The 27,207-nt window shown below is 43.1% G+C and overlaps 1 protein-coding gene across 2 annotated transcripts; it reads right to left on the bottom strand.

Moving 5' to 3' along the window:
- Nucleotides 1–1,707: 1,707 nt before the first annotated feature.
- CCNB2 (cyclin B2) lies at nucleotides 1,708–23,229 on the bottom strand. 2 transcript variants are annotated; one of them, XM_044230789.1, is made up of 9 exons: nucleotides 23,069–23,229; nucleotides 20,627–20,755; nucleotides 20,413–20,523; nucleotides 10,361–10,531; nucleotides 10,099–10,257; nucleotides 8,200–8,436; nucleotides 7,758–7,898; nucleotides 3,103–3,213; nucleotides 1,708–1,987 (listed from the first exon to the last, which is right to left on the bottom strand). In XM_044230789.1, the coding sequence occupies exons 1-9, from the start codon at nucleotides 23,090–23,092 to the stop codon at nucleotides 1,877–1,879; spliced, it is 1,194 nt and encodes a 397-aa protein (XP_044086724.1). In that variant the 5' UTR covers nucleotides 23,093–23,229; the 3' UTR covers nucleotides 1,708–1,876. The 2 variants fall into 2 exon arrangements, with proteins under 2 accessions (XP_044086724.1, XP_044086725.1); XM_044230790.1 differs by having other exon boundaries at nucleotides 1,895–2,000.
- Nucleotides 23,230–27,207: the final 3,978 nt, after the last annotated feature.

The following is a 27,207-nucleotide window of genomic DNA, read 5'->3' as shown; positions in this document are numbered from 1 at the left end:
AACAGCTTTAAACCTGCAAACTCCTTTGATGGTAAGAGCGGTGTCTAACATATCTTTGAATGCCCAGAGTCCATCTCTTTCCAAGACCATCAGCTTCCTTAAAATAACAGCCACCAAGGTTCGAACACACTCCAACATGGTCCTAAGGGCTTGCCATACCTTACTCAGTACTCCAGCACTATAAGTGAGATGTCCATACCCCCTTCTACAGACAGACATGGCCAGAGACATCCCATAGCAGCTAACGAGATGCAAGCCAGCTTCAGGATCTGTGCTTTTCAAAATGTGATTTTGTGGTTACATTATCTCATTTTCTTATTTCAGTGTTCTTATGATATTATGATTTCTACTTTTACAGCTTGCATCGCATTTATAACACTTTCATTTTGGGTGCCTGCTGTGGCACATAAGGAAGTATCCAAAAGGCCTTTTTTATGACATCCTGGAAGTATGAATTTCCTGAGTTGGGGTACTTAATATTTAACTAAGTAAAATCTGTAATAAAGAAGCTATAAAACGTCTTCAGAATAATTCTACAAAACCCATCCCTTCTTGATGAGAAGCTGAGCTCAAGCATCCCTGAGAAATAAGTTGGCTTCTCAGAGCCAGGAAAGCTCCCTGCATGTTCTCACTTCATTACTATGCACACGTGTGACCCAAGTCAGTGTAAGGCTGCTGTGGGAACAAGTCTCACTCAGCCAGGGATATCTAGAAGCTTTACACCAGGACTTCAATGTACACAGCCTCCAGGTTCCCTGTTCTTGAGGGCTTGGCACTGACAGACATCTGTAGGCAGCCCTAACCTGTCTGGGGTTAGGTAGGGAGCCCTAGCTGGAGGCGGCCAGGCTCTCCTCCCGGGCCAGTCGCAAGCCACAGCTATGTCACAGAACCAGCACCCACGGACCTCGCTGTCCCACGCATGCTGGCTTTACCAAACTCTCCACTGGGGGAAGAAATGAGTTTACTACAAAGCTTCTCAGAACCTGTATGAATTTTACTGGGAATTTGCAGTGTTTCCCAAATGTATTTGACTAGCTCCTTTCTTGCAAAAAGCAACTGACAAGCGTTGAACTAATGGTTTGGGAAGTTGTTGCTATAAGGCACTCGTTTATTTTATGATTTTGTTTTTGTTTTTGTTTTTGTTTTTAGTGGTTGGAGACCAAGAATGCATTCCTCCTTAGAGAAGAATGTTAAACTGCCCACCAAAAAAATAATAATAGTAACCTACAATGTAGCTGAAATAGGAAAATGCATTCCAACCTTCAACTCTAACAACGTGTCGCAGGCCCATTTGTGTTTTCCAGCGGTGGTCCTTCAGGACTGACATTCCTGGTCCCCACCATGCCTTTGAGACAGAGACATATTATGAGGGTTGCTTCTGGTGGCCCTCACCCCAATGGGCAAGGCGTTCCTGTATAGGAATGAGAAGATAGTTAAGTAGGCTCTGGAAAGAGAATTGTCGTGGTTATCCTCCCATTTTCAATTTTCATAATGAATCAATCTTTGAATACTTAATAGGTTTAGGAATGGGTTAGCAATCACTGAAGCTAAGTTCTAGTTTGTTCCATTTGAGAAAATGATAGGAAGGTCTTTCCCAAAGCCACAAAGGCAATAATTGACACGCTACTCATAATAGCTCAAAAAGAAATTAGTCAACCTTCTACTGACCTTGTTCGGTAGAGATTGTACAAATAAAAATACACAGGATACCTTAAGAAAAATTAATAGCTTTATTTTTCCTCAATATACATTTAGAAAATAGGTCTAAGGAAAGGTTTCATGAAATAGACCAGAGGACTATATACAAAGTGAAGAGTTCCAAATCAGCGACATCAAGGGCACAGACGGAGCACTCCTCCCCGAGGGCCACAGCAGCCTAGGACCGTCCCATCAGAGGGGAGGCAAGCTCTTGGACGGCTTTTGAGTTCAGCTGAGGAATTGTGCTGATCTTCAGGAGTTTGCCGCTTGCATACTTATTCTTGATGGCCTGCAGAAGTCATCTGTGATTAAGCACACATCAGGAACACCACCTTCTACCTCGCTCCTGATCTAACTCACAAGTACTTAAGGGACAGACCCACAATCGCCAATTGATATGATGCTGGTGAATCACTGAAGCCAGCGAGCGAGCACTCTGAGGTCGTAATGTGCGGAACCTGACCATTTCCTTCCATGCCCGACAATGGATAAAACCCAGCTGGTAGCACCAGTGTTGGGGAAATACATGATGTCCAAGGCAGAGGCTCTGTCTCCTATGTTGCCGAGGCAGGGGTTGTGGAAGGGGGGGCAGGAAGTGGGAGCTAGATTTATCATATCTAGGTACCACCAGGACATAAGAGGTCAGTCAGGATGGGAAGCAACAATGGCAATAAAAGCCAAGTGGCCACCAGTGCTTAGCAGATCCCAGACAATACCTGCAGGACTGAAGACACATTACACATTCGCAGTGTGCTTCATTATGCGGAAACTACGTGCAAGGAAGCAAAGCAGGACACTTGGGACACTTGGCACAAATGCCTTGCTCTTTCTCACCAGATCCTTGGTGATACTCAGTGTCACAGAAGCACAGGACAGTGCCCAATCTGCCCTGACCCCACGTCTCAGACGGGCCACATGGAGACAGACACCAGGCCCTCAGGAAGCTTTCTGAACGGGCTTCTTCCCCTCCTTCTTCACCAGGCCTGCATTCAGGAGTCTTTCGGTCATTGTTCCAGAAGATCCTGGACAGAGGCCCCAAGTACCCAAGCCTTCTACAGGGCTCTTTAAGGGGTTCCAGACGACACAGGGAGCACCTGGCCTGACTGCTGCGAGCAGCAACACAGGCGCCGGGACGAGCGGGAGTGAACGCAGGGATGGCAGTCTGGCCGACTACACTGGGCCTGGACATGGTTAGCCTAGCTACCCACCTTGTGTTAAAGAAAGTCTGCTTTTGGGGTCTATCAGTATGCTCCATTCCCTGCTATACTAGAAAAGAGTTTATGCCAAAACAGACTCTCACAAACGCCAGTAGTACATGAAAACACACACATACATACATACGCACACCCTCGCTCACAAGACCTGTAATCCAGTGCTTTCCACAGTTTCGGAAGGAATACTTACAATGAATTTTGTTAGGTTTTCATTAACTTTCACTACGTTTTTGGCCATGTGCTGCATGACTTCCAACACTTCGTTCTCTGTGTATCCAGTATAATACTGCTGCTTTAAGTTCTGGAACGCAATGCAAAGAGAAAGGGCAGGATAAAGCCTCCGCTTCTTTAGAAAGTCAAGTCTTATACATGCTGACATCACTTTACCACTCATGTAAAAGCTATAAAAACATATTCTTACCCTCTCAAAATTCAACAACAGCCCTCCACATTACTGTGGTGCCAGCAAAACAGCTAGTAAATGCAAGATGACCTTGGCTCTGAGCTAGACTAAATTAGATACTGCAGCTTCAGCCAGATCAAGTGTCAAAGGTCCCATATTATCATTTTTTTAAAGGTTTTATTTATTTGACAGACAAGAGATCACAAGTAGGCAAAGAAGCAGGCAGAGAAAGAGGGGGAAGCAGGCTCCCTGCTGAGCAGAGCGCCTGACACAGGGCTCGATCCCAGGACCCTGTGATCATGACCTGAGCCAAAGGCAGAGGCTTTAACCCACTGAGCCACCCAGGCTCCCCCCATATTATCATTTTTTAAAGAAGTTTGAACAGGTACGTAAGGTACTCCAAGTAACAAAGCTTTCACGCTAACTTCTCTCACCACACTGAAAGGGGATTAAAAGGGGATTGAGAGTGGAAGAGAATAAAAACAAAATCCAATCAAAGAATGCCCCTTCACAGGACTGGCAGAGACCCAGGACTGTACCCCCCACCCCCATCAAAGCCCTACTGGGCAGCAGCTGGTGGGGAGCTTGAGAGCCCAGATACCCATATTATCAATCAGGGAAAGAGGTTCAGAATTAAGAAACACACTGGGCCACAGGCAGCGAGTTAATCCATGAAATCCAGAACAACTAACACTACCCCAGATTCTCTTGTTGGGTCCTGTGTAAGTAAGCATTGCAGAACAGAGAATAGAGAAGCCTCTTCCCCCAGCCTTGAGACCTAACATCCCAGAGAATAAAAATCAAGCAACAGGCCAGTTGCTGATTAGTAATCAGACCTATCATTTGTACAGATATATAACCTGACTGTATTTCAGTTCTGTGATAAAATTCTTTTTTTTTTAAAGATTTTATTTATTTATTTGACAGACAGAGATCACAAGAAGGCAGAGAGGCAGGCAGAGAGAGAGAGGAGGAAGCAGGCTCCCTGCTGAGCAGAGAGCCTGATGTGGGTCTTGATCCCAGGACCCTGGGATCATGACCTGAGCCAAAGGCAGAGGCTTTAACCTACTGAGCCACCCAGGTGCCCCTGTGATTAAATTCTAAAGGCTAAAATCCATCTGTCTCATATGCACAATATGACTGGGAAAATAAATCACAATATAATCTTAATCCTTAAAGTAGTTGAAAGAAAAAAAGGACGAAGCAAGAGCAAGCCTGAAATAAGACACAACTACTGGTCTTTTGAAATCAATTCCCAGAAAACAGGAAGACCTGTAGTTAATAGGTTTATAGCCCAGGGAAGGCAGGTCTAAGAGTAAAGTGATTTAGCCGAAATGAGACACTGGTACTAGAACAATGTATCATTCATGTTACCAGCAGCCTTGTTGCCTCAAGCTTTTCATTTCAAAAAATTTCAGATGTACAGAAGAAAAGAAACAGTATAATGAACATCTGTATATTCTTTGTGTGGATTCATCTATTATTATTTTGCCACTTCCCCTCTCATATTGTCTGCAGCTAACTTAATTTCAAATTGTTCAGCAAAAATTATGTATGTATGGGGGCGCTGGGTGGCTCAGTGGGTTAAGCCGCTGCCTTCGGCTCAGGTCATGATCTCAGGGTCCTGGGATCGAGTCCCACATCGGGCTCTCTGCTCAGCAGGGAGCCTGCTTCCCTCTCTCTCTCTCTCTCTCTCTCTCTGCCTGCCTCTCTTGTCTACTTGTAATCTCTGTCAAATAAATAAATAAAATCTTTAAAAAAAATTGTGTATGTATGTATTCACACAATTTTTGAACCATTTGAAAATGAGTTGCAGACACCATGACACATCACTTCTAAATGTTTCAGAAACAAACCATTATCACAGAAAAACAAAAAAAATCAACATTTCCACACTATCATCTAGTACATACTCTATATTCAAATTTCTCCCATTGTTCCAAAAATATCTTGTACAGATTTTTCTTTTCAGATGCAGGTCCAATCAGGTTACCTGCAGTGTATCTGATCTCTAATTTTTTTTTTTTTTTCATTTAAAAATGATGCCTATTTTCTTGGCTTTAAATGACAACTTGTTCAAAGGATCCAGGCCAATTACTTTTAGAATGTGCACATTTTAAATCTAAGTGTTTCCTGATGATTGGATTCATGTCGAACAATTTGGGCATGAATTTCTTATAGGTGATCATGTATAAGTCTGTGCCAGAAGACATGTCAAAGTCAGGTGGTCCTACCCTGGTGATGTTAAGCTTGATCACCAGGTAAAGGCGGTAACTGCCAGACCTCTCTAGCACAAAGGTAAAGTTTTTCTTCAGAAGTACTGCAGATCTGTGGGGTGATACTTTGAGACAATGTGAATCTTTTTCTCCAAAACTATTTCACCTAATGATATAAACATCAGTTGATTCTCGCTTGAATCGGTTATTACATTAGGGGTTAGAATTTGATTTCTTTCTTTTTTTTTTTTTTTTTTTTTTTAAAGATTTTATTTATTTATTTGACAGAGAGAAATCACAAGTAGACGGAGAGGCAGGCAGAGAGAGAGAGGGAAGCAGGCTCCCCGCTAAGCAGAGAGCCCGATGCGGGACTCGATCCCAGGACCTTGAGATCATGACCTGAGCCGAAGGCAGCGGCTCAACCCACTGAGCCACCCAGGCGCCCTAGAATTTGATTTCTAACTACTATTCTTTCTGCCTCAATCAGCTGGTGTTCTACTGATAAAAAAGAGCCCCTTCTTCCATTCTTTCTTTTGTATCATTATAAATACATGGATATGTAAAAATACATTATACTCTGTTACTGTCATTATTCTTTTTAAAGTTCAGATTTAATCAGAACGCTTTCAAGTCAGTTCCTATGTCCTTTTGATGTGCCCCATTGATCTCTGAGAACTTGCTTGGTCTCTGCTACAGACTAACCTAGGCTCACCTGCTACTTCCACTGCCAAGGCCCTCATGTCAGTTGTTTCTCCAACGAGACCTAGTTCCTAGAGGGTAATGGCATTTAGTATCCAAGATGTAAGCATGAGGTGTGTTCATTGCTCCAGGGTTATCATTGTTTCCCTCTCTTTCTGAATTTACTGACATTTCCAAAACAGATTTAATGTTGCAGGTTTTTCCTTTTGTTTTTAATTGTTAACGCTGTATTATCCCCTTTTTTCTAGTGAAAATTTTAGTCTTTGGTAACATGAATGGTTGTTTATCCTATAATATAGGCATAAAAATAGTCTCGCAATTATAATAACAGGCACTACTAACAATAGAGCTCCTAAGTAAACTTGAAGTCCATTGCCTTTTTTGGTCCTTTGTTTTGTCTAGCCACATACCACTAAGGATGCACAGTCCGAATACTGCCTTCAAAATTTTTTGAATTAATTCTTCCCTCTGCGTTATTACCAATTTGATATATAGTCACCTTGTTGTTTCTGCATAATTCCACTTAGGGACTCTTCATATTGTTCAATACATGAACACTCATATTGTTCAAAAGTTTAAAAAGTTACATTATATTGTATACAGTTGATAAAAAGTTACAGCCAGAAGTCCTGTTCCCACCGAACCCCAGAGGCATCATTTTCATAAGATTCTGGTCTATGAGTGGTTTTTGAAAAATTAGAAAATACATAAGCACACATACATATATTCTCTTACTCTCCTCCTTTCTCACAGAAGATGTCAAATGCATACACTTGCATAGAGGAACAGCTCTGCCACGGTGCCCTAGCAATCTCGCATGCCTCCACAGAGGGCCACCCAGGCAAAGGCCTAAACCGGAGCTTATCTGTCTTGGGAAAATGCTCTGTGATCCTCCTGGAACATGAGAGGACAGGGGCGTGGGAGGAGCCACCTGCACCCTTCCCTATCTCTCCTGCGAGACTATAATGTTGTTTCTCAACATCTGGCCCCTGAAGAGGCTTTCGTTGTGCTGCATTTGGGGCCCGTCTACAAACTAGAAAACTGCTTCGTGGCAGTCTGGAATCGGCTCGTCCACAAAGGGGTATCCCATGACTCATACTGCATTCGTCTGGTCCCTTTGATTTCGGTTGTTGTCCTTTTTTGGTGTGTGAGATAAGCACCAAAATTGCTGGCAGCTTTGGCTACTCATAGGAATCTAGAAGTGGCTCCTTTTAGCTTCACTGGTGCAATCATTCAGGCCTTGGCCTTGCTTTGTCTTAGATGCTTGACGACCTGTTTCCCATAACCAAAGACCCCGAAACCTTAGCACACCAGCTGCCAGTGGCCTGGCTCAGTCCCCACAACTCTGGAGCACACTTGGTGCCATGCTGTGGTCGCCTCGTCTCTATCTGAAGCATCCCAAGCAGCCTTCTTTTAGCCCTCTGGATTTTAACCACTGCTTCGAGGCTAGTGTCGTGAAAATGCTAAGGACTTTCATATTGAGGGGGCCGAAAATATAAACTAATTTCTTCTTAACCCAATACTTACCCATTTTCCTTGGCCCAGAACCTTCTGGGACAGGCAGGATGCAGCCGCTGCCACCTTGGAAGGGTGATAATGCACCATGTCATAGTCAATGAGAGTCAGCTCCATCAGATATTTGGCTAAAGTGTGCTGTTCCACATCGACCTATGAAAGAACAGCCAGGGACAGTAAGAAGCACAGCTACTATTACCCTCTTGCAAAATCCTGGGTGAAGGCCTAGGAGCTCAAAGCCATTCTCCTTACCAGTCTGCCCAGTAACTGCCCTATTCCACAGTATGGTACAAACACAGAGCATGAGGTCTTTGCTCTTAAGAACTGATAAGCATTAGGACCCATCGAAAAGATGCTTCCTATAAATGCCTAAGTTTTCCTTTAATTGGATCAACATTTCCAGGATAAGAACAAACAGCAAAATCAAGTGCCATACCGAACCAGAGGCACTTACCTCCCCGGCTTTTGATGCCCGCCTTAAGAAATGCAGCGGCAAAGGTCGACCCAATTCAAATTTCAGTTCTTTCAAAATCTGTGTTTCCATCTCTCGGATTTGAGAACTGGTATAAGCATTGTCTGTGATGTAAACGAAGTCTTCAATATTTGGAGAAAACATCTCCTCGTATTTAGAAGCCAAGAGCAGAGCTGTAATCCCAACCAGCTGAAGCTTCTTACGAGAAACCGGCTGAACCTAATTGAAGAAGAAAGTGTCAGAAGTCCTAGGTAATGAGGACTGGGGCTCTGGGTGGAAGGAAGAGAGAGGGAACCACGTCCTGGAGAAGTACACATCGTCTCTGCTCACACCTCCCTTACCAGCACAGGTAACCTCTATGTTAACAGCAGGTACCATCAGGGATGCCTGGCTGGCTCAGTCCCTGGAGCATATGACTCCATCTTGGGGTTGCGGGTTCAAGCCCTATATTGGGTATACAGATTCCTTAAAAATAAAATCTTAAAAAAAAAACAAAAAACAAAACAGCAGGTACCATCCCTGCTCCCAGCAGCCATCTGTTATTGAGTATTCAGTGTGTGCCAGGCACAGTCCCAAGATGCCAACAATCATCTCCTTGAATCCTCGTAAAAATCCTAGCAAATGCATGTGTTTTCCCCCACTTGCAAAGAGATGGCCCGAGAAGAGATTCAGACACCAGCTCCAAATCACTGAATTGCTCAGTAGGGAAGAATCATGTCTGAGAACCAGGCGCCTGCTCTGCTCCAGCCCCGTCATCCTGGCTTGAGTGTCTGGGGCGGCCCCAATGTGGCATTCAACGTGTCTGCACCAAGATGAGGCCAAGTCAAACAGTGGGATTAAATAATGGATGCCTAGGGATGAGGAAGGGGGTCTCGCAAACACTTCCTTAATCCTTACCAAATGTACACTCATTAGTCAGTGTTAAGAATCTCCAAAGAGACTCCCGGATTAGGGAAAATCTCAGCTCAGATATAATTCTCTTTTCTTTGAAAAGAGATTTTGCTATCCTTGCTTCAACTCTCATTATTAAAAATCTGCCTAAACTATAACTATTCTCCTGCCCAGTGAGGAATGTATAATGCAAACCACTGAATCTATGCTTTCTTAGGATTTTGCCGTCTCTCAGGGCATTATAATAATCACCATTATGACTGTACTGGTGGGGCAGAATTTGTACCTGAGCTGTATCATACATGTTGACTTTAAGTAAATAAATCCTTATGTGCAGGGCTCCTGGCTGCTGGGTCACGCACGAGCGCCTTCTGTCTGGCATTTCTTCTAAGTGGTCAGCGTTCTGTGTCACTGGTCAGAACTATTTCCATGACCACTCTGCCTCCCAGCTGAATTTCTTACATTCCTCTACTTCAGACCTCCCGTTCCCAGTACGCTGCCCACACATACTCCCCACCCCTTAACAATTCTGTCTCCTCTCTTTTCTACAGGGATTCATGCCACAGCTGGCTGGAAACGGCCAAGTTCTCTAGCCAAATTCCTCATTTTTCAGACAAGGAAACTTAACCAAGGAGTACCGAACTATGAGCTACAGGGAAATCGTGGAAGCGGGCCTGGGAAACCAGCCCCCACAGGCCCCGTGTGCTTCAGGCTGACTTTTAGATCTCCTGCTGGTCTATTTGCTTTGAGGAACAACTGGCCATGCAGTGCCAACCCCCCCGATGCCCTGGCACTTTTTGGCAGGCTGACCTAGCAAAAATGCCCAGCAGTGGTCAGCATCACCAGAGGCTGGACACACCTGGCTACCTCCCTCTCTAGCACCTCCAGTTCCTCAGTTTCTCACCAAGTGGCTTTTGGTCTTTTCCTCCAGGTATCACCCTTTGGCGTTGCAGAATGCCCCTACAGTGAGCCCCCAGAAGTCACGCTCACCTGTAAATATCGGTCCATGATGGCAACGCACATGTACAGAGTCTCCTGCAGCAGCCTAAACTTGGAGTGCACTTGCACCAGCCAGTCTACCAGGATGGCGCGCATGCGTCCGTTTATCTCTCTTCCATCTAGGAAGTGTGGATTTATGGATTGCAGAACCTGTTGGCAGAATTCAAAGTTTAAAAAGCTTACCTCATTCCCTTCCCAGCTGTGCAGTAAATGCCACGTTGCCTGCACAACTGAAACACAAAGGCCCACTCACCTCAAGCTGCCTTAGATACTGGTAGATATCCTTCACGTAGTCACTACAGAGCTGAGGATTCTCCCAGTCCTCATGATCAATGTCCTCGATTTTGCAGAGCAGCGCATCAGAGAAAGCTTGGCAGAGGTTCTCTTCCTTCATGGAGATATCCTCCAGTGGGGGGGTAGGACCCTACGTGAACGAATTAACAAGTGTGCATCACTACCTTGGCAGTAGCCTGAACTGTCCATCAGAGCCAAATATGTGCAGAGTCAACTGGTTTAGAAGTATCATATGCATGGGGCGCCTGGGTGGCTCAGTGGGTTAAGCCTCTGCCTTTAGTTTAGGTCATGATCTCAGGGTCCTGGGATCGAGCCCTTCATCGGGCTCTCTGCTCAGCAGGGACCCTGCTTCCCCCACCCCACCTCTCTCTGCCTGTCTCTCTGCCTACTTGTGATCTCTGTCCAAAAAAAAAAAAGTATCATATGCATTTTTAAAATGTGTGAAAGCCAAAACAAATAAATTTCAGAGTAAGAGGTTAATAATTCAATATGTAGTAGGTGAAGTTTTTATAGAGATGCTCCTGTTTAAAATTCTCTAATTTCACTCCAAGGGAAAACCTGAGTCATCGCGGTGGCCTGGGGGCCTGCATGACCTGGTTTTGCCCTCTCTCTCTGCTGACTGGTCTCCTATTTCTCTCCCCTTGGTCTGCCTCATGGCAGGCTCCCTCACTGCAGATGGGCTCCCTCTCCCCATAATGTGCTCCATCTTGTCCCTACACCCCCACGGGCAATTCTCTCACCTTCAAAGTTTTGTTTGAATTTTACCTTCTCAATTAGGTCTACCCTGACCCCCGTTTTTAATATTATCTACTGCCTATTCCCTGCCCCCCATGTGTTATTTCTCTTACTGTGTTTTTCCTCACAGAGCCTGTAACCTTGTAACATACTGTGGAGTTTACTTATATGTGATGTATATTATTTTCTGTGTACCTCTGCTAGGCCTATAAGCTCTGCAGAGCTGACAGTCTAGCAGAGGTAGAAAACAATATATTTATAAATCCATTTATAAATAAATAATACATTTATTTAAACTGATTTTGTCCCCTATGCGATCTTAAATACCTATATCATCCCTAACACATAGTAGGTGCTCAGTAAATATTTACTGAAAGAAATGTAAACATCTGGGTGCAGAAACTCCTAGAGCTGACAACTCGCTTCAGCTGTAGCCTCTTCTGTGTGTATACAGATTTCCCCTCATAAACTAATTTATTCTAAATTGAGAAACTGTTTGGCAACTAAGAAGCAGAAAACCACATTCCGGCCTATGAATAAAATAGAAGGAAGCAAAGATGGAGCAAGTACACACCCAGTATTTTCTTATGCTGACTGGGTGACTATTAAAAAAAACAATCACACAAATTAAAAATTTATAAAGTTAAAACAAGTGCTTAGTAATAAAGTATAAATAAACCATTATTTTTTAAAAGAATAAGAAGTACTTCTCAGGGACGCCTGGGTGGCTCAGTTGGTTAAGCGGCTGCCTTCAGCTCAGGTCATGATCTCAGCGTCCTGGGATCGAGTCCCACATCGGGCTCCTTGCTCGGCAGGGAGCCTGCTTCTCCCTCTGACTCTGCCTGCCATTCTGTCTGCCTGTGCCCGCTCTCTCTCCCTCTCTCTCTCTGATGAATAAATAAAATCTTTAAAAAAAAAAAAAAGAAGTACTTCTCAAAGTAAAACCTAATGAGACTGCTAGGCTATAAAGACTATGTATTCAAGAAATAAAGTACAGAAAGAGAAGGCTGTATAATAAACAATTTTGGGCGCCTGGGTGGCTCAGTGGCTCTGCCTTTGGCTCAGGTCATGATCTCAGGGTCCTGGGATGGAGCCCCACATCAGGCTTTCTGCTCAACAGGGAGCCTGCTTCCCCCCCTCCCCCACCTGCCTCTCTGCCTACTTGTGATCTCTGTCTGTCAAATAAATAAATTAAAATCTAAAATAAATCAATAAATCAATAAATAATTTTAATTGACATGAAAGCTCAGTGATGATGGTTTCCACGTTTAAAGAAGGATGAAACAGCAGCAGCAAAATATATACAGCAGTTCAAAACCCATTCTTCCCGCCTACATCAGAGGTCTCAAGCTGGGGAGGGACCAGCTGAGCAAGAGTCATGCAGATATGTGTGCCATTTATTCGAGAACTTCCAAACTTCAAGGGACTAGAATGAATAAGAACTACTTGGGGCACCAGGGAGAAACCTAGATAATTTCCTGGAGAAGATAAGACCTCAAGAAAAATGAGTAGGCAAAAGGTACATAAGTACATAGTCCCAGAGGAAGCCAAGAAACAATGGCAAGTCTGGGAAGTACACATTGATTTGGGATGGCAGGAGCCAGTGCATGGCGTGTGAAAAGATGGGCTGGAAAGTGAACAAGAACCCAGCTACGGAGTTTACATTTTATCCGAAGGGAAGTGAACCCACTGAAGGAACTGAGCAAGAATGGCAAGAATCAGAGATACCTGACTGGCTCAGTTGGTAGAATGACCAACTCTTGATTTCAGAGTTATGGGTTTGAGCCCCATGGGGGGTGTAGAGATTACTTGAAAATAGAATCTTTTTTAAAAAAAGTGTGACTAGAATCAGATACACATTTTAATGAGCACATACAGCTAGGTTAAGTTCAAGGTTAAGCATCATCAGTGTCCCTGGGAAATGCAGTCAGTCTTGGGAAGCCTGGTTTAAGGAGTCAGAGGTTATGGTCATGTGCTATGTGCTATATAGCACACATGTGCTATGTGTGCCCCAACAGCTTGGAAGGTTTACCTGTGTCTATTCAGATGTACACCTAAGTTTGGCCATATCCCAAAGCTACCAGGAGAAGACATGGATCATTGCTCTGGCCCTTAGTTTAGAATTTCTTAAAAGCATTCCTTTTGAATTCCAACATAATTTAATTATTACAAAATCCTTTCTAAGATCCCACTGTCCATGCAGGTAGTAACCTAAACCCTTCAGGCCAGCTGTATAATCCTCAGTCCAGTGTCTACTGCATGCGAAGCTAAAAGCATGATAACATTCCGATCAGATGAATGAATGAGTTCTGTCCGATGTCAGAGACAAGTGAAAAGTGGTATCTGAAATAATAAATGTGAGATTTTGCTGAACTTCAGAAGCTCCTGTTCGGTAAGGAGCAGGGTGGAGTGTGAGTAAAGGCTGTTGAAATTCTTCTACTACTAAGTTAGGTCTGGTGAGAGAATGTACTACTATTAATAGGCAAACATGTAGGTGTTCATGCAAGTTTTTGGTAACCAGAGCTCCTTTATTTACTAGGTTTATAATAAACCATGTCAATTAAGTGCAACAAGAAAGGACTCCCAGAAAAAGTATTGTTTCCAATTAGACAGCTCATGATTTGTAGCAGGAATTGTGTGCTTGTGCATGCACAGGCACACACAATTATAGAAAGGCAAAATCATTCCCTGGGAATAGCTTTAGAGAATACAGTGAAATGGAATTTGAAGGGTAGGGAGAGTAGTAACAATAAACTTTCTATTCTATGTGCTTGATGTATTTCTGTAGTATTTTGCTATGTTTCTTGTGTGATTAAAAATAAAAGGCACTGGGGCCCCTGGGTGGCTCAGAGGGATAAAGCCTCTGCCTTCAGCTCAGGTCATGATCCTGGGGCCCTGGGATCAAGGATCGCATCGAGCTCTCTGCTAAGCGGGGAGCCTGCTTCCTCCTCTCTCTCTCTCTCTCTGCCTGCCTCTCTGCCTACTTGTGATCTCTGTCAAATAAATAAATAAAATCTTTTAAATAAATAAATACATAATAAAAGGCACTCTTTTTTAAAAAATATATGTGATGGGGCACCTGGGTGGCTCAGTGGGTTAAAGCCTCTGCCTTTGGCTCAGGTCATGATCCCAGGGTCCTGGGATTGAGCCCCACATCAGGACCTCTGCACAGCAGGGAGCCTGCTTCCTACCCATCCCCACCCCCCGCCTACTTATGATCTCTGTCAAGTAAATAAATAAAATCTTTTAAAAAAAAATGTGATAAGTTGTGATTATTTCCCCTTTATATGTAGTTTTTGTGTTAGGGGTAGTTAGCCAGAAAACATTCTCATAGTTGAATAATGACTACTGTAAAGGCACTTTAAGGCAACAGGCTTGAGCAGTGGAACTTGATCAAGGTAAAAGGGCCCAGAACAACCACCAGGCTGAAGGTCTGCAGGCTCATTAAGCAAACCACTTGGAAATAGCCATAAGCCCTAACTAGGCACAGTTCCGAAGATTACCTAAAACAGGAAAATTCCATACGTTCCCATACTCCCTTATTTCACCCTGTAACTGTGGTCCCTCACCACCAACCTCTGGCAGACAGTCTCTCCTTTGCTGTCTTACTTCTGTTCCCTATTCAATAATCTTTTCTCTCTTCTGTTCTGCCGTGGGTGAATTCTTTCACCACCCATGCTACTGGCCCCCCACCCAACTAGCACCCCACATTTGGGGGGCCCCCATCTGATCGGAGCATCCCACAATTATCACTGAATTTAGTGTTTAGATCAAATCTGTAAATCTAAAACTTCATCTGAATTTCTAGCCCTGACTTCCCAGCATCTCTCTGAAGTGTGCAAGGATCTCTGCTACAGCCCTATCAGAATGTGTGCTCAGGCCTTCCTCTGCTTGACTGGGGGATACTTGGGGACAGAATTGGTGGCACATTCACCTGATTTCTCCAGTGCCCAGCAAACAAGGAGTCTAGGAAAAAACCATCTCCTTTCTTTTGCATACAACTCAGTGTTTGCCAAAACCTCATTGGTCAGCAAAAAAATAAATAATAAAATAACAAAAACACTGTTTTCTCTAAAAATTGCAGGATAATCTGCTTCTGCAAACACCTGTGAATGGCTGAAACCCCTTCAAGTTCTCAGCCAGAGCCCTTTGTGATTCAGTCACTTCATCTCTCCTACAAAGATGAAACCAGCCCTCTGGTTTTGCAGAGTATAGTAAACAGATTTGGCTGAGAACATCTGCTTTCATGAGCACATGGCTTATAAATTTTCCAGGGCTCACTGTTGCTAGAACCCTGTGCTCAACTGGCATTGCCACATCCCCGGGGACAAGCTATAAAGGAGCAGCAATGGTGGCAGACAGAGCAGATGACAGAGTGAAAGACAGATGGCCGACCAGAGCCAGGCAAGTAGAGGGGCTCATCTGCCAGGATGAGGAGCTCCCCCTAAACTAGGGACTGAATGATCTCTTCTGTACTACATTTCTCAGAGAAAAGTGCATTTGAATTGGAAGTAATTATTATTCATTAATCCCTGATGTCTTCTAAAAATGAGCAGCACACTTCAGCCATGGAAGTGATATTTATATGATGGTCCATCATTCTTTATCTGAAACACAGTGGCCTAAAATTTGTCAAGAAGCTAAAGCAAGGGGCGTCTGGGTGGCTCAGTGGATTAGGCCGCTGCCTTCGGCTCAGGTCATGATCTCAGTGTCCTGGGATCGAGCCCCGCATCAGGCTCTCTGCTCAGCAGGGAGCCTGCTTCGCCCTCTGTCTCTGCCTGCCTCTCTGCCTACTTGTGATCTCTCTCTCTGTCAAATAAAATAAATAAAATCTTTAAAAAAAAAAAAAAAAGAAGCTAAAGCAAAAAAAGTCACCAAGGAAAGGTGGAGTAATTCAGAAAGAGTGGAGTTGTAGAAGTCACGGGAGGAAATTTCTCCTTTGTTTTGTTCATAACATTTTTGGCTGTTTTTCTTTTAATTTGCCTTTTTCCCTTCTTCTCTGATTGGAAAAGTAATATGTATCTATGGTGAAAAAAATCTGAAAATTTTAAGGAAGAAAATGAAAATGAATCTTAAACCCAACATAATACTCAAAAATAACTATCATCAAAGTTTGCTTATAAATGCAGTTTTAGGGGTGCCTAGGTGACTCTGTCAGTTAAGCATCCAACTCTTGATTTCAGCCACATCACGATCTCAGGGTTGTGAAATTGAGCTCTGCAATGGGCATGGAGCCTGCTTAAGATTCTCTTACCCTCTGCCCCTCCCCACCTCAAAAAAACCAGAATACTTTGCACACTTCTAAAAGCAAATCTGGGGGGGGGGGTACCTGGGTGGCTCAGTGGTTAAGCCTCTGCCTTCGGCTCAGGTCATGATCTCAGGGTCCTGGATCGAGCCCCGCATCGGGCTCTCTGCTCAGCGGGGAGCCTGCTTCCCCCTCTCTCTCTGCCTGCCTCTCTGCCTACTTGTGATCTCTCTCTCTCTGTCGAATAAATAAATAAAATCTTTAAAAATAAATAAACAAATAAATAAATAAATAAAAGCAAATCTGGGGTGCCTGGGTGGCTCCATCGGTGAAGTATCCAACTCTTGATTTTGGCTCAGTTGTGATCTCAGGGTCATAAGATCAAACTCTGCACTGGATATGGAGCCTGCATAAGATTTTCTCTCTCCTTCTCCCTCTGCCCTTTCCCCCCTCTATCCCCCACCTCCCCCAGCCCCGCATGCACACACACTCTCTCTGAAAAATAATAATAATAATTTAAAAAAGGAAATCTGGGGTGGTACTGTGTTCTATAATTGTTTTATAATCTGACTGATATAACATGCATTTTGATATCTTTAAATATTCTACTAAAACATGATATTAATGGCCCATGTATTTCATTAAATGGATTTAAGCTGCTCCAGTAAAACACCCAGTAGTGTTTACCCAAAGGAGAGGAAAACACTAATTTGAGAAGATATATGCACCCCTATGTTTATTGCAACATTATTTACAATAGTCAGGATATGGATATGGAAGCAACCTAAGCGTCCATGGACAGATGAATGATAAAGAGGATGTGGTATATCTACAATGGAATATTACTCAGCCCCTAAAAAAGAATGAGATCTTGCCACTGCCAACAACATGGGTCTAATGTTAAGTGAAATAAGTTGGTCACAGAAAGACAAATACCATATGATTTCACTCAAATGAGGATTTTAAGAAACAAAACAAACAAAGGGGAAAAAAAGGCAGGGGCACCTGACTGGCTTAGTCAGAAAAGCATGTGACTCTTGATCTGAGGGTTGTGAATTCAAGCCCCATGCTGGGTGTAGAGATTTCATACATAAACAAACAAACATAAAGAAAAAGAAAAAAGAGACAAACCAAAACAAAAAAATCAAACAGCTCTTAAATATAGAGGACAAACTGGTGGTTGCCTAGGGGAGTGGGTAGAGGGAGTGGGTGAACCAGGTGAAGGGGATTAAGAGCATATTATAATGGTGAGCAGTGAGTCAGGTATAGGATTGTTCAATCACTATATTGCACACCTGAAACTGATGTAACATTGTATGTTAATTATACTTGAACTTAGAATTAACCAATCTTCTAATATTTCTCTATTATATAAGATATTCATTACAACACTATTTAAAAAATCCTCTAATTTTAGTGTGCCTCTAATAATTTTCTTAGGATAATAACATAAAATAAATAACATAAAATAAATAAAATAAAAATAAAAACAGATTTACTGGGTATGGAGAATAACATTTTGAAGGACACTGCTAAATCACCTTCCAGACATGTGAGAGGAACCACATTCAAACAGTCACCTGTATCAAATACTGCATAATGGTTAAAAGGTCAAAGCTGGAAGTTTGGGTTTGGGTTTGGCATTTAGGCACTAGAAGCCTCCAAGGAAAGGCCTATGAAAGGAAGGTTGATCTTCAGAATTTGTTCTGAGCTTTAGTTCTTGATTTGACACTCTCTGTCCTGGCTTACCAACAGCAACACGCTTGCCACCATCACCTGAAAGCAGAAGTCTCCCACGTCTGCCCCCTTGTTCAGATGCTGCTGGCCTATTTCTGACTGCCCTTCCCGTGGAGGTTTTTCTGTTATCTCAACAAATCTAAAGCCAAATGAGGTGCCTTCCCCAGAACTACCTCCCTTCCTTGACTTCCCCATTTCCTTAGTAATTCATTGCATAAATTGTTTCTTAAATACTCAAGTGCTTGCTTAAGGATCTTATTCTCTCTCTACAAAAAACATTGCGAAAGAATTCCTTCTAGATACAGGACAATGTCTCTGGAAGGAGTTGATATACCCCCAACACATCCCATGTTGTTTCTTAGCACGCTATAGGTAGTGGTATGTGGGTGAGTGCTTAGGGAAGATCCAGGATAGTTCAAGACCCTCATCAGCTCTTGCCTGAACAATTGTAGTACTCCTCATTTATGGCTCCTCCCATGCCCAATCTACATTGCTTTCATCATTTCCCACCTGCTCAAAACTTTTCAAAGGCTCCTCAATGCCTAAGGGGATACAATCCAAATTCTAAGGCCTTCAAATCCAACTGCAACCTTTTCCCCAACTTTATGTTCTGCTTATTCACACAAACATTCTGGCCCAGTTAGATGTGCTGACTCCTTAGCCCAAGGACAAGATTATAGGCCTATTTTTGCTTTCATGACTTGATTCCTATTATGCTTTGTTCCCAAAAAAAGTTGGTTCTTTCCTATCAGCATCTCTCTATCCTTAAAAATCCCACTGATTCCACGAAGCTTCCCCTGACAACTTGGTCTCTTAGTGTTCTCTCCTTCCTATAGAAGCACTTTCTGAAGGATGGTGCTTCCAACTACCCTAGACACTTGAAGCTCAATCATCCATTGCCCAGGGGCACCTGGTGTCATTCCCTAGGACTACTAATTTAATTTCAGGTGCATGTGCCCTTTCTGGATAAGTCTCCTTAAGGCAAGATATCTCTTTAACAGCCTTAACACTACTGGATGGGCATAGCAAGTGCTCGCTCTCTGTATATATGTCTTGAATATATCCAATGTATTATTTTGAAAATTTTTAAACAAGTTACAGACATGTTATTAATATATATTTTATATAGATCTATAAAATATATATATATATAGAGAGAGAGAGAGAAAGAAGTGGAAAAAGTAGTTATTGTTGTATTCTCAGCACCTATAACAGTGCCTGTCCTGTAGTAACTACAGGCCAATGGGTCCATTAACATTCTAACTCCAATTGAGGTAACCAGTCCCAGAGAGCACAATTTAACAACACAGAATTTTGGCATTACCTTATTTGTAATGATGAGTATGAGTCTCCAAAGTGTGAGAAAGATTCCATAGGCTTCATGGGCAAGCTCATTCTTATAATGGATTATAAAACCTACCAAATTTTACTTTGAGATCACTAAATTTATTTGAGTATCAAGATAATTAACTTTGTTATTCAAGGTCAAAACATAACGCCTGAGTGGCGCAGTCAGTTAACCGCTGCCTTTGGCTCAGATCATGATCTCAGGGTCCTGGGATCAAGTCCTGCATCAGGCTGCTTGCTCAGCAGGGAGCCTGCTTCTCTCTCTGCCTCTGCCTGCCACTCTGTCTGCTTGTGTTCTCCCTCTCTCTCTCCGACAAATAAATTAATTAAATCTTTAAAAAAAAATAGTAACTACCATCACCAAAAGGATGTGTATGTTCAATTTGTACACTGTTGTTTAAAGTAGAGTTCTAGTTATGAATGTTCTTCAAAAGTAGTCAATGTCTGGGCTTCTGGGTGGCTCAGTCTGTTCAGTGTCTGCCTTCAGCTCAGGTCATCATCTCAGGGTACTGGGATCGAGCCCCACATTGGGCTCTCTGCTCAGCAGGGGATCTACTTCTCTTTATCTCTCTCCTTCTACTCCTCTCCCTGTTCATGCTGTCTTTCTCACTCTCTCTCAAATAAATAAATAAAATCTTTTAAGAAAATAAAAGTTGCAGTGAAGATAAAGGCACCCTTCCAGTCTAGCCAAAAAACAGCTACTTTGTACGTTTGTTTGTTTTAAAGATTTTATTTATTTATTTGACAGAGAAGAGATCACAAGTAGGCAGAGAGGCAGGCAGAGAGAGAGAGAGAGAGGAAAGCAGGCTCTCCGCTCAGCAGAGAGCCCGATGCGGGACTTGATCCCAGGACCCTGGGATCATGACCTGAACCGAAGGCAGCAGCTTAACCCACTGAGCCACCCAGGCGCCCCTACTTTGTACGTTTGTAAACACAGAATATCCTACCTTTGGAGCCAACACTTCCATCTGAACTGGTTTCACAGAAGCAGTAGGTTTTAGTTGTTTGTTGACATTTGTTTTGGTGGGTTGAACAGGTATTTTCGTGTTCTGAGCTTTCTACAAGGAAAGAAACATAAATAGGGGAAGATAGTCAGTGTTGTTCTTCAGACCTATACACAATCAGCCTGGTGTGCACATAGACAGTCCTCATGGCTGTTACCTTAGCTACTTGTGTAGCTCTGGTTGTAACTCTATTTCCAATTTCTTCTAAAACTGCCCGTCTGATTGTCACATGACTCTTAGCTTTAGAATTAACTCCAGTGTCAGCATTCTCCAAATCAGTGGACACCTTAAAAAAAAAAAAAAAAGATGAGTTAATGATGAATTGAGACAACTTACAATACTTTGCTAATGTCAGATATCCAAATGCAGAATCTGGGAAAGGTAAATATGTGGAGATCTATTTGTGAGAGGGAAAAGGTACATTTTTTAAAAGACTAAAAATGGGGAGCCTAGGTGGCTCAGTGGGTTAAAGTCTCTGCCTTCAGCTCAGGTTATGATCTCAGGGTCCTGGGATAGAGCCCCACATCGGGCTCTCTGCTAAGCAGGGAGCCTGCTTCCCCCTCTCTCTCTGCCTGCCTCTCTGCCTACTTGTGATCTCTGTCTATCAAATAAATAAATAAAAATCTTGAAAAAAAAAAAAAGCTACAATAAGTCCAGATGTTTAAAACCTAAACTAGCTTTGATTCTTATGCTATTCTACAATAAGGAGCGCTCCAATAGACATGATCTTTAGAGATATTGCCTTTTTTTTAAAATATTTTATTTATTTGACAGACAGAGATCACAAGTAGGCAGAGAGGCAGACAGAGAGAGAGGAGGAAGCAGGCTCCCTGCTGAGCAGAGAGCCCGATGCGGGGCTCGATCCCAGGACCCTGGGATCATGACCTGAGCCGAAGGCAGAGGCTTTAACCCACTGAGCCACCCAGGCGCCCCGAGATATTGCCTTTTAAAATGAGGTCAGACTCTCTTATATTAAGGATACTTGGAAATTGTTTTCACAAGTAAAATAGTTTTACTCTCAAACTCAGAGGAAGTTGAAATCATATGGAATAAAAACATCATTAGTTCACCTTAACCTACTTTTGAAAGAATGTGCTTAGAAACAAAACTTGTTAGAAAAAGCAATTCGTAGAAAAAAGTTTATTTTCTTATAGAGGTGATAAACATTTTATGAGGAAAAAAACCAGCATGTACTATCCCTGAGAACTGTGGGTCCTAATCCTAAAAATCTCCTAACAGGGGGTTTGAATAGATCTACAAGGATAAACAGAAGGGCAGGGAAAACTCAAGCCTTCCCTGAATAGAAAGAAAGAATTTGACAATGAAAAAACGTTATGGGATAGATTAGACAAAAATTACGCGCCAGTTCAATGTAAATCCACAAAAGAATAGGAATTAAATACTGAATGTATTCAACTTATTAGGATTCTCAAAAGCACACGTTCAATTTTTTCCAGTAGCAATTGCTAATTTTAAAAAGTGTTTGAAATTTTAATGCTTACAGGTTAAATCCTGGTAATCAAACTTTAAGTCCATCTGGAGGGGAAAACTGGCAGCTTTTAACTAGCCTATCCATCCAGGAGGATGGAACTCAGGTGTGTCAGGGCCCTCTATTTTCCAGCAAAGGAAAAGCAGACCCAGATACAATTCAAACCCACAGAAAAAAAATTCAAAACACCATTAGCACTCGCATTTTTGCAAAAATGAAACAAATGAATCTGGACCCTTCTGTTTGCGGTATTGTTCCAAATTATATGCAAAATCTTGGTTACACTTGATTAAAGAAATTAATTTTTTAAGGCTTTATTTATTACAGAGAGAGATCGTGAGAGAGGAAACACAAGCACAGGAGAGCTGGAGAGGGAGAAGCAGGCTCCTCACTCGAGGAGCCCCATATGGGGCTCGATCCCAAGACGCCAGGATCGTGACCCGAACTAAGGCAGACACTTAACGGCTGAGCCACCCAGGAGCCCCAGTAATTAATTTTAAGATGACAAACGACTATGTTAGTGAACTTAACCTGGAAGACATCATGCGCAGAAATAAATGGGGAAACTTAACACAAAACGAAAAGAGAAGAATCTGAAAAACAGCCATGACTGTTGCCTGGTCAAACATTCAAAACAGTTTACTACCTGCAGTTTCTTCCAGCCCTTCTCCCCACCCCCCATCCCTTAGCTGGCAAGGAGTTTCTGAGAACAGAGGAAGGAAATGACAACAGCCTCTGCTTAAACAGCACTCTAACAACAGAGAGCACTCGGGGATCCCTCGCTGAGTACCAAGTCCCGGGCTGGAGAGGCTCACCTGACAGGTGCCCCCTCCGAGGCACTTTCCCACACTTCCCTCCCCCGCTACACTTCCCTCACCCCCGGACTGGCAGGGCGGAAGCCGGGAACCCAGAGTGGATCCGAGGAGGAGAGAGGTCGGCAAAGAGGACAGGCCGCAGACTGGAGAGGGGAAGCGGGCAGAAGGCAAGAAGGGCGCGGGTTGGGACGAAGAAGCCTGCGCAGAAGAGGGAGGGAGGGAGGCTAGAGGCAAGAGACGGAGCTCCGCGGCGGAAGAGCCCGGCGAGTGCGGGAGGTCAGCCAGACCCACTCACCGTCGGGCGTCGGAGCAGCGCCATGTGGGAAGGGTCAGGCAGGAATGCCGGCCCGGCCCAGGGAGGGACGCGGACCGGAGAGGAAGGACACAGGCTTCCGCGGCGCCGTTAGCTCTGGACTCCGGCCCGCACCGCTTAAGATCTTCGCGATGTCGCCTTGTTACAGGATTCAAATGCCGCGCCGCTCGCGCCCCCATTGGGCGGCCTTACGTACGGCGTGCTCTTCCTATTGGCTAGGCGGGAGACAGCCCCGCAGGCGGATTGGCTGAATTTTCCAGACCCGTTTGGTTGTCATGACAACTGGTTGTTTTCTCCGCCTACTGTCTTTTTTTTTTTTCTTTTTTTCTTTAAACTTCGGCCTCTAAAATCAACAAAACTGAAATACCTCACTAAGGACTCCTCTGAATTTTGAGTAGGTCTCACCTAAGAATGTGTACGTTTGTACTAATCGGGCGGAAGTTGGTTCTAGTAAACACCTTCGAAATGCCATTTCTGACCTTTATTCCTCTTCCGGAAATTTCGAGTTGGGAATCAAGGTTGGGTTGGCCTGAGGGGAGGAGTCGACGCCTCTGGGAGGTTCAGGGTCGGCACTGTTCGGTGGTTGAGACTCAATCGTGTGCTAAAGAAGTGGGAATTGTGGCATTTACGCAAAAGCTAAGACTCCCAGGGAGAGGAAAATAAAAAGGTAAACGTGATTTGTGTGGTTCGTGATTCATGTAAGCTCTCCATTGAATTGCCGGCACTTAGCGCGTTTTCCGGTATGTACTATGGTTGGATATTCAATAAATATTCGTCGAATAAAATGACCCTACGACGTGTAGAAGATTTTAAAATGAGAAAGAGAGTGTGAGCCAGCCTTGGCCAGATGGTTGGGAGACCGGAAAAAGGAAAGGAAGAAGGGGAGAGGAAAGATCCAACGCCCACAGTAGAGGCAGTAGAATAACAACTGATGGCAGCCTCCGTCCAAGAATTTGAGCAAGATTTCTGTTCTACCACTTTAAGCACTGTTACTGGGGTACTAAGGAGGCTTGAATGAAGTAATCTGGATTAAATTCTGCCCTTGCCCTTGCATCTGACGTTTCTAAAACTGTTTTCTCTTCTGTAAAACCCGAATAATTGCAGCTACTATGTGGCATGGGAAGATGTTAGTGCATCCATTGATGGATTACTGAAAATTAGGTATCCAGCGAAGAAGTCTTAGGAAGGAAAAATAGATGTTTAGTGCACTGAAGTTGTGAGTAAAATTATATTTGTACTTGTTATAACACTGTGATATTGAAAGCCAGAACTATGAAAGTAATAATCCTCACCCACTTACAGGGCTTTGTCAACAGGAGTGTTGTGAATGGCAAAGTGCTTTTATTAACTTTCTTGACATTTTCAACATTGAATAATTTAATCCACATTAGATATTGTATTTTCATTAAAAATGGAAATATTTCTTTTGTATCCTTCACTGCAACTAACCTAGAACTTTACAAATGCACTTAAAAAAATTTTTATTTATTTATTTGACAGAGAGAGATCACAAGCAGGCAGAGAGAGAGAGAGAGAGAGGAAGCAGGCTCCCTGCTGAGCAGAGAGCCCGATGCGGGACTCGATTCCAGGACCCTGAGATCATGACCTGAGCCGAAGGCAGCGGCTTAACCCACTGAGCCACCCAGGCGCCCTGCAAATGCACTTTTTGATTCAACATTTTCTTTAATGCTTTGTAGACTGCATATATTTTTCTTTTCTTTTCTTTTTAAAGATTTTATTTATTTATTTGACAGACAGAGATCACAAGTAGGCAGAGAGGCAGGCAGAGAGAGAGGAGGAAGCAGACTCCTGCTGAGCAGAGAGCCTGATGCGGGGCTCGATCCCAGGACCCTGGGATCACGACCTGAGCTGAAGGTAGAGGCTTTAACCCACCGAGCCACCCAGGTGCCCCTTCTTTTCTTTTTTTTTAAAGCAATCTCTACACTCAGTGTGAGGCTTGAACTCAGGACCTGGAGATCAAGAGTCACAAGCTCTACTGACTGAGCCACCTAGGCCCCCCGCTACTACTATCTATATTTCCTGTTCTCTCCTGTCTCAGGTAACATTTATTGGTCACACTTCCTATATACTAATTCACATAAACTTTCTTGTTGAATCCTCATAACAATCATTACAAAGTAGGTAGTATTATCCCAAGTATTTTGTTTTTATTGGGGTATAATTTTATTGGGGTATAATTGACATATAACATTAGTTTCAGTATACAACGTGATTAGATATTTATATACATTGCAAAATGATCACAGTAAGTCTAGTAAACATTGATCATGTATTATCCCAACTTGATAGAGGAAGAAACTAGGGCTCAGAAGAGTTAAATGTCTTGGCTGCAATCACAGTGCTTCTCAGTTTCCAAGCTGGGATTTGTACTCTTGTCTGATTCCAAAGCCTGTGCTCTTTCCACTATATTTACCATTGTTACTCTATCTACATTTTGCAGAAAGAGTGGGAAAACTCTGAAAGTCGTTGAAGGAAATCAAATATTAAATTAACCAAAAATAAATTTCTTAAAAGCCAATGGCCCTTTATAGTATGGTAAAATTCCACATAATCAATTGATTTTAATTTCTTCGTCAATTACTGCTTGAAAAGTTGTACATATGAACTCCAGTGGATATAGGGTGAAGGGAGATGTTTGCCAACAGAGGGAGCACCCCAAGCAAAAGCACGGACCACCAGTACGGAATTGGCATGACTGGAGACAGGTGAATGCCTTAGTTGGCAGGAGGTATTGGGTTTCAAGTAGGTGTTGGCCTAGTGTCTTCCACCACCATGAAAGGGAGTCAGAGACAGAGAGGGATGGACTTGCAGTCTTGGCATCAGGACTGTTTTGAATGGTCAAAGATTTGCTTGCGGTTTGTCAGACCCTCCTCACTTCCAATTTCTTATTCAGATACATACTCACCTTTTCTCCTGTCTTGGGATACTTTTTCTCAGATTTCCAGGACCTTTCCCCATTGGGGGTAATTTACAGATAGCCACTGTTGCAGAACTCAAGAACGTCAGGCATCAAAAATTGCCCTAGGTCAGTTTAGGGCTGGAAACCCAACAGCTCTCCTAGAAGTCCCAAAGGTAGGCCACAAGCACCATCTGAAGCTTAACCTAGGGGTTACTTAATTTGAACAAATGCACTAGAATATAAGCTCCACGAGGGCAGGGGTATTGGTTTTGTGCATAATTCTATCTCTAGTGCCTAGAATAAATAAGGTGGTCACTGTTGAATTTTTATCAGGACTCATTTGGATTATCAACTAGTGTAACATATAAGACAAGTCCAAAAGCTCAGCTCATGGTTGTGATTTCTACATCCTTGGTGAATTTCAATTGCCATTATTCCAGACCATAGGGCATGAAGGGCTCAGTTTAATTTATATATCATAATATATGGAATATATAATTTATATATCATCTGTGAATGATATAATCAACAAATTACCATTTTCACCAGCAGATTTTGTTTTGTTTTAGAGATTTTATTTATTTGACAAGGATTGAGAGACAGAGAGAGGGGGAGTGGGAGAGGGAGAAGCAGGCTTCCCACTGAGCAAGGAGCTGGATGCAGGGCTTGACCCCAAGACCCTGGGCCTATGCCCTGAGTTGAAGGCAGATGCTCAACAACGGAGTCATATAGGCGCCCTCACCAGCAGATTTTTCTCAGAACCCAACAATCTTCCTACTATATACTACCACGTTCTCTCTCTCTGTTGCCTTTATCCCATTTCTCTTACCAGCTCCATCCATTTCTACTTACCTCTTTCCAATTCTTCTTTTCTCTCAACTAGCTAGAAGCCAAAATATATTTGCTATGTTAACATTAAAATGTCAGTTTGTGCAAGGCACTGCAGGGAACAGAGAAGAATAAAGTATGAACCATGCCCTCAAGTTCAAAACAATGAGAGGGAGACATATAGGAACAAAATTCTTCTAACAGGCAGAACCTATAAAAGAATGAGCAAATGGGGCGCCTGGGTGGCTCAGTCATTAACCATCTGCCTTTGGCTTGGGTCATGCTCCCAGGGTCCTGGGATCAAGCCCTGCATCAGGCTCCCTGCTCAGTTGGAAGCCTGCTTCTCTTTTTTCCTCTGCTTCTCCCTTTCCTT

This window comes from Neovison vison, chromosome 13 (genome assembly GCF_020171115.1).
Source record: "Neovison vison isolate M4711 chromosome 13, ASM_NN_V1, whole genome shotgun sequence".
NCBI classification, from domain to species: Eukaryota; Metazoa; Chordata; class Mammalia; order Carnivora; family Mustelidae; genus Neogale; species Neogale vison.
Note: the sequence above shows the minus strand (reverse complement) of the source record. Positions and strands in the feature narration are given on the sequence as shown.

What these genes read in the sequence shown, in the direction of transcription:
- CCNB2 (XM_044230789.1), bottom strand. Translation starts at nt 23,092, where the DNA reads ATGGCGCTGCTCCGACGCCCGACG. An exon ending in AGTATCTAAGGCAGCTTGAG is followed by an intron (nt 10,258 to 10,360) that starts GTGAGTGGGCCT and finishes TTCTGCCAACAG; the next exon opens with GTTCTGCAATCCATAAATCC. An exon ending in TCATGGACCGATATTTACAG is followed by an intron (nt 8,437 to 10,098) that starts GTGAGCGTGACT and finishes TTCTTCAATTAG; the next exon opens with GTTCAGCCGGTTTCTCGTAA.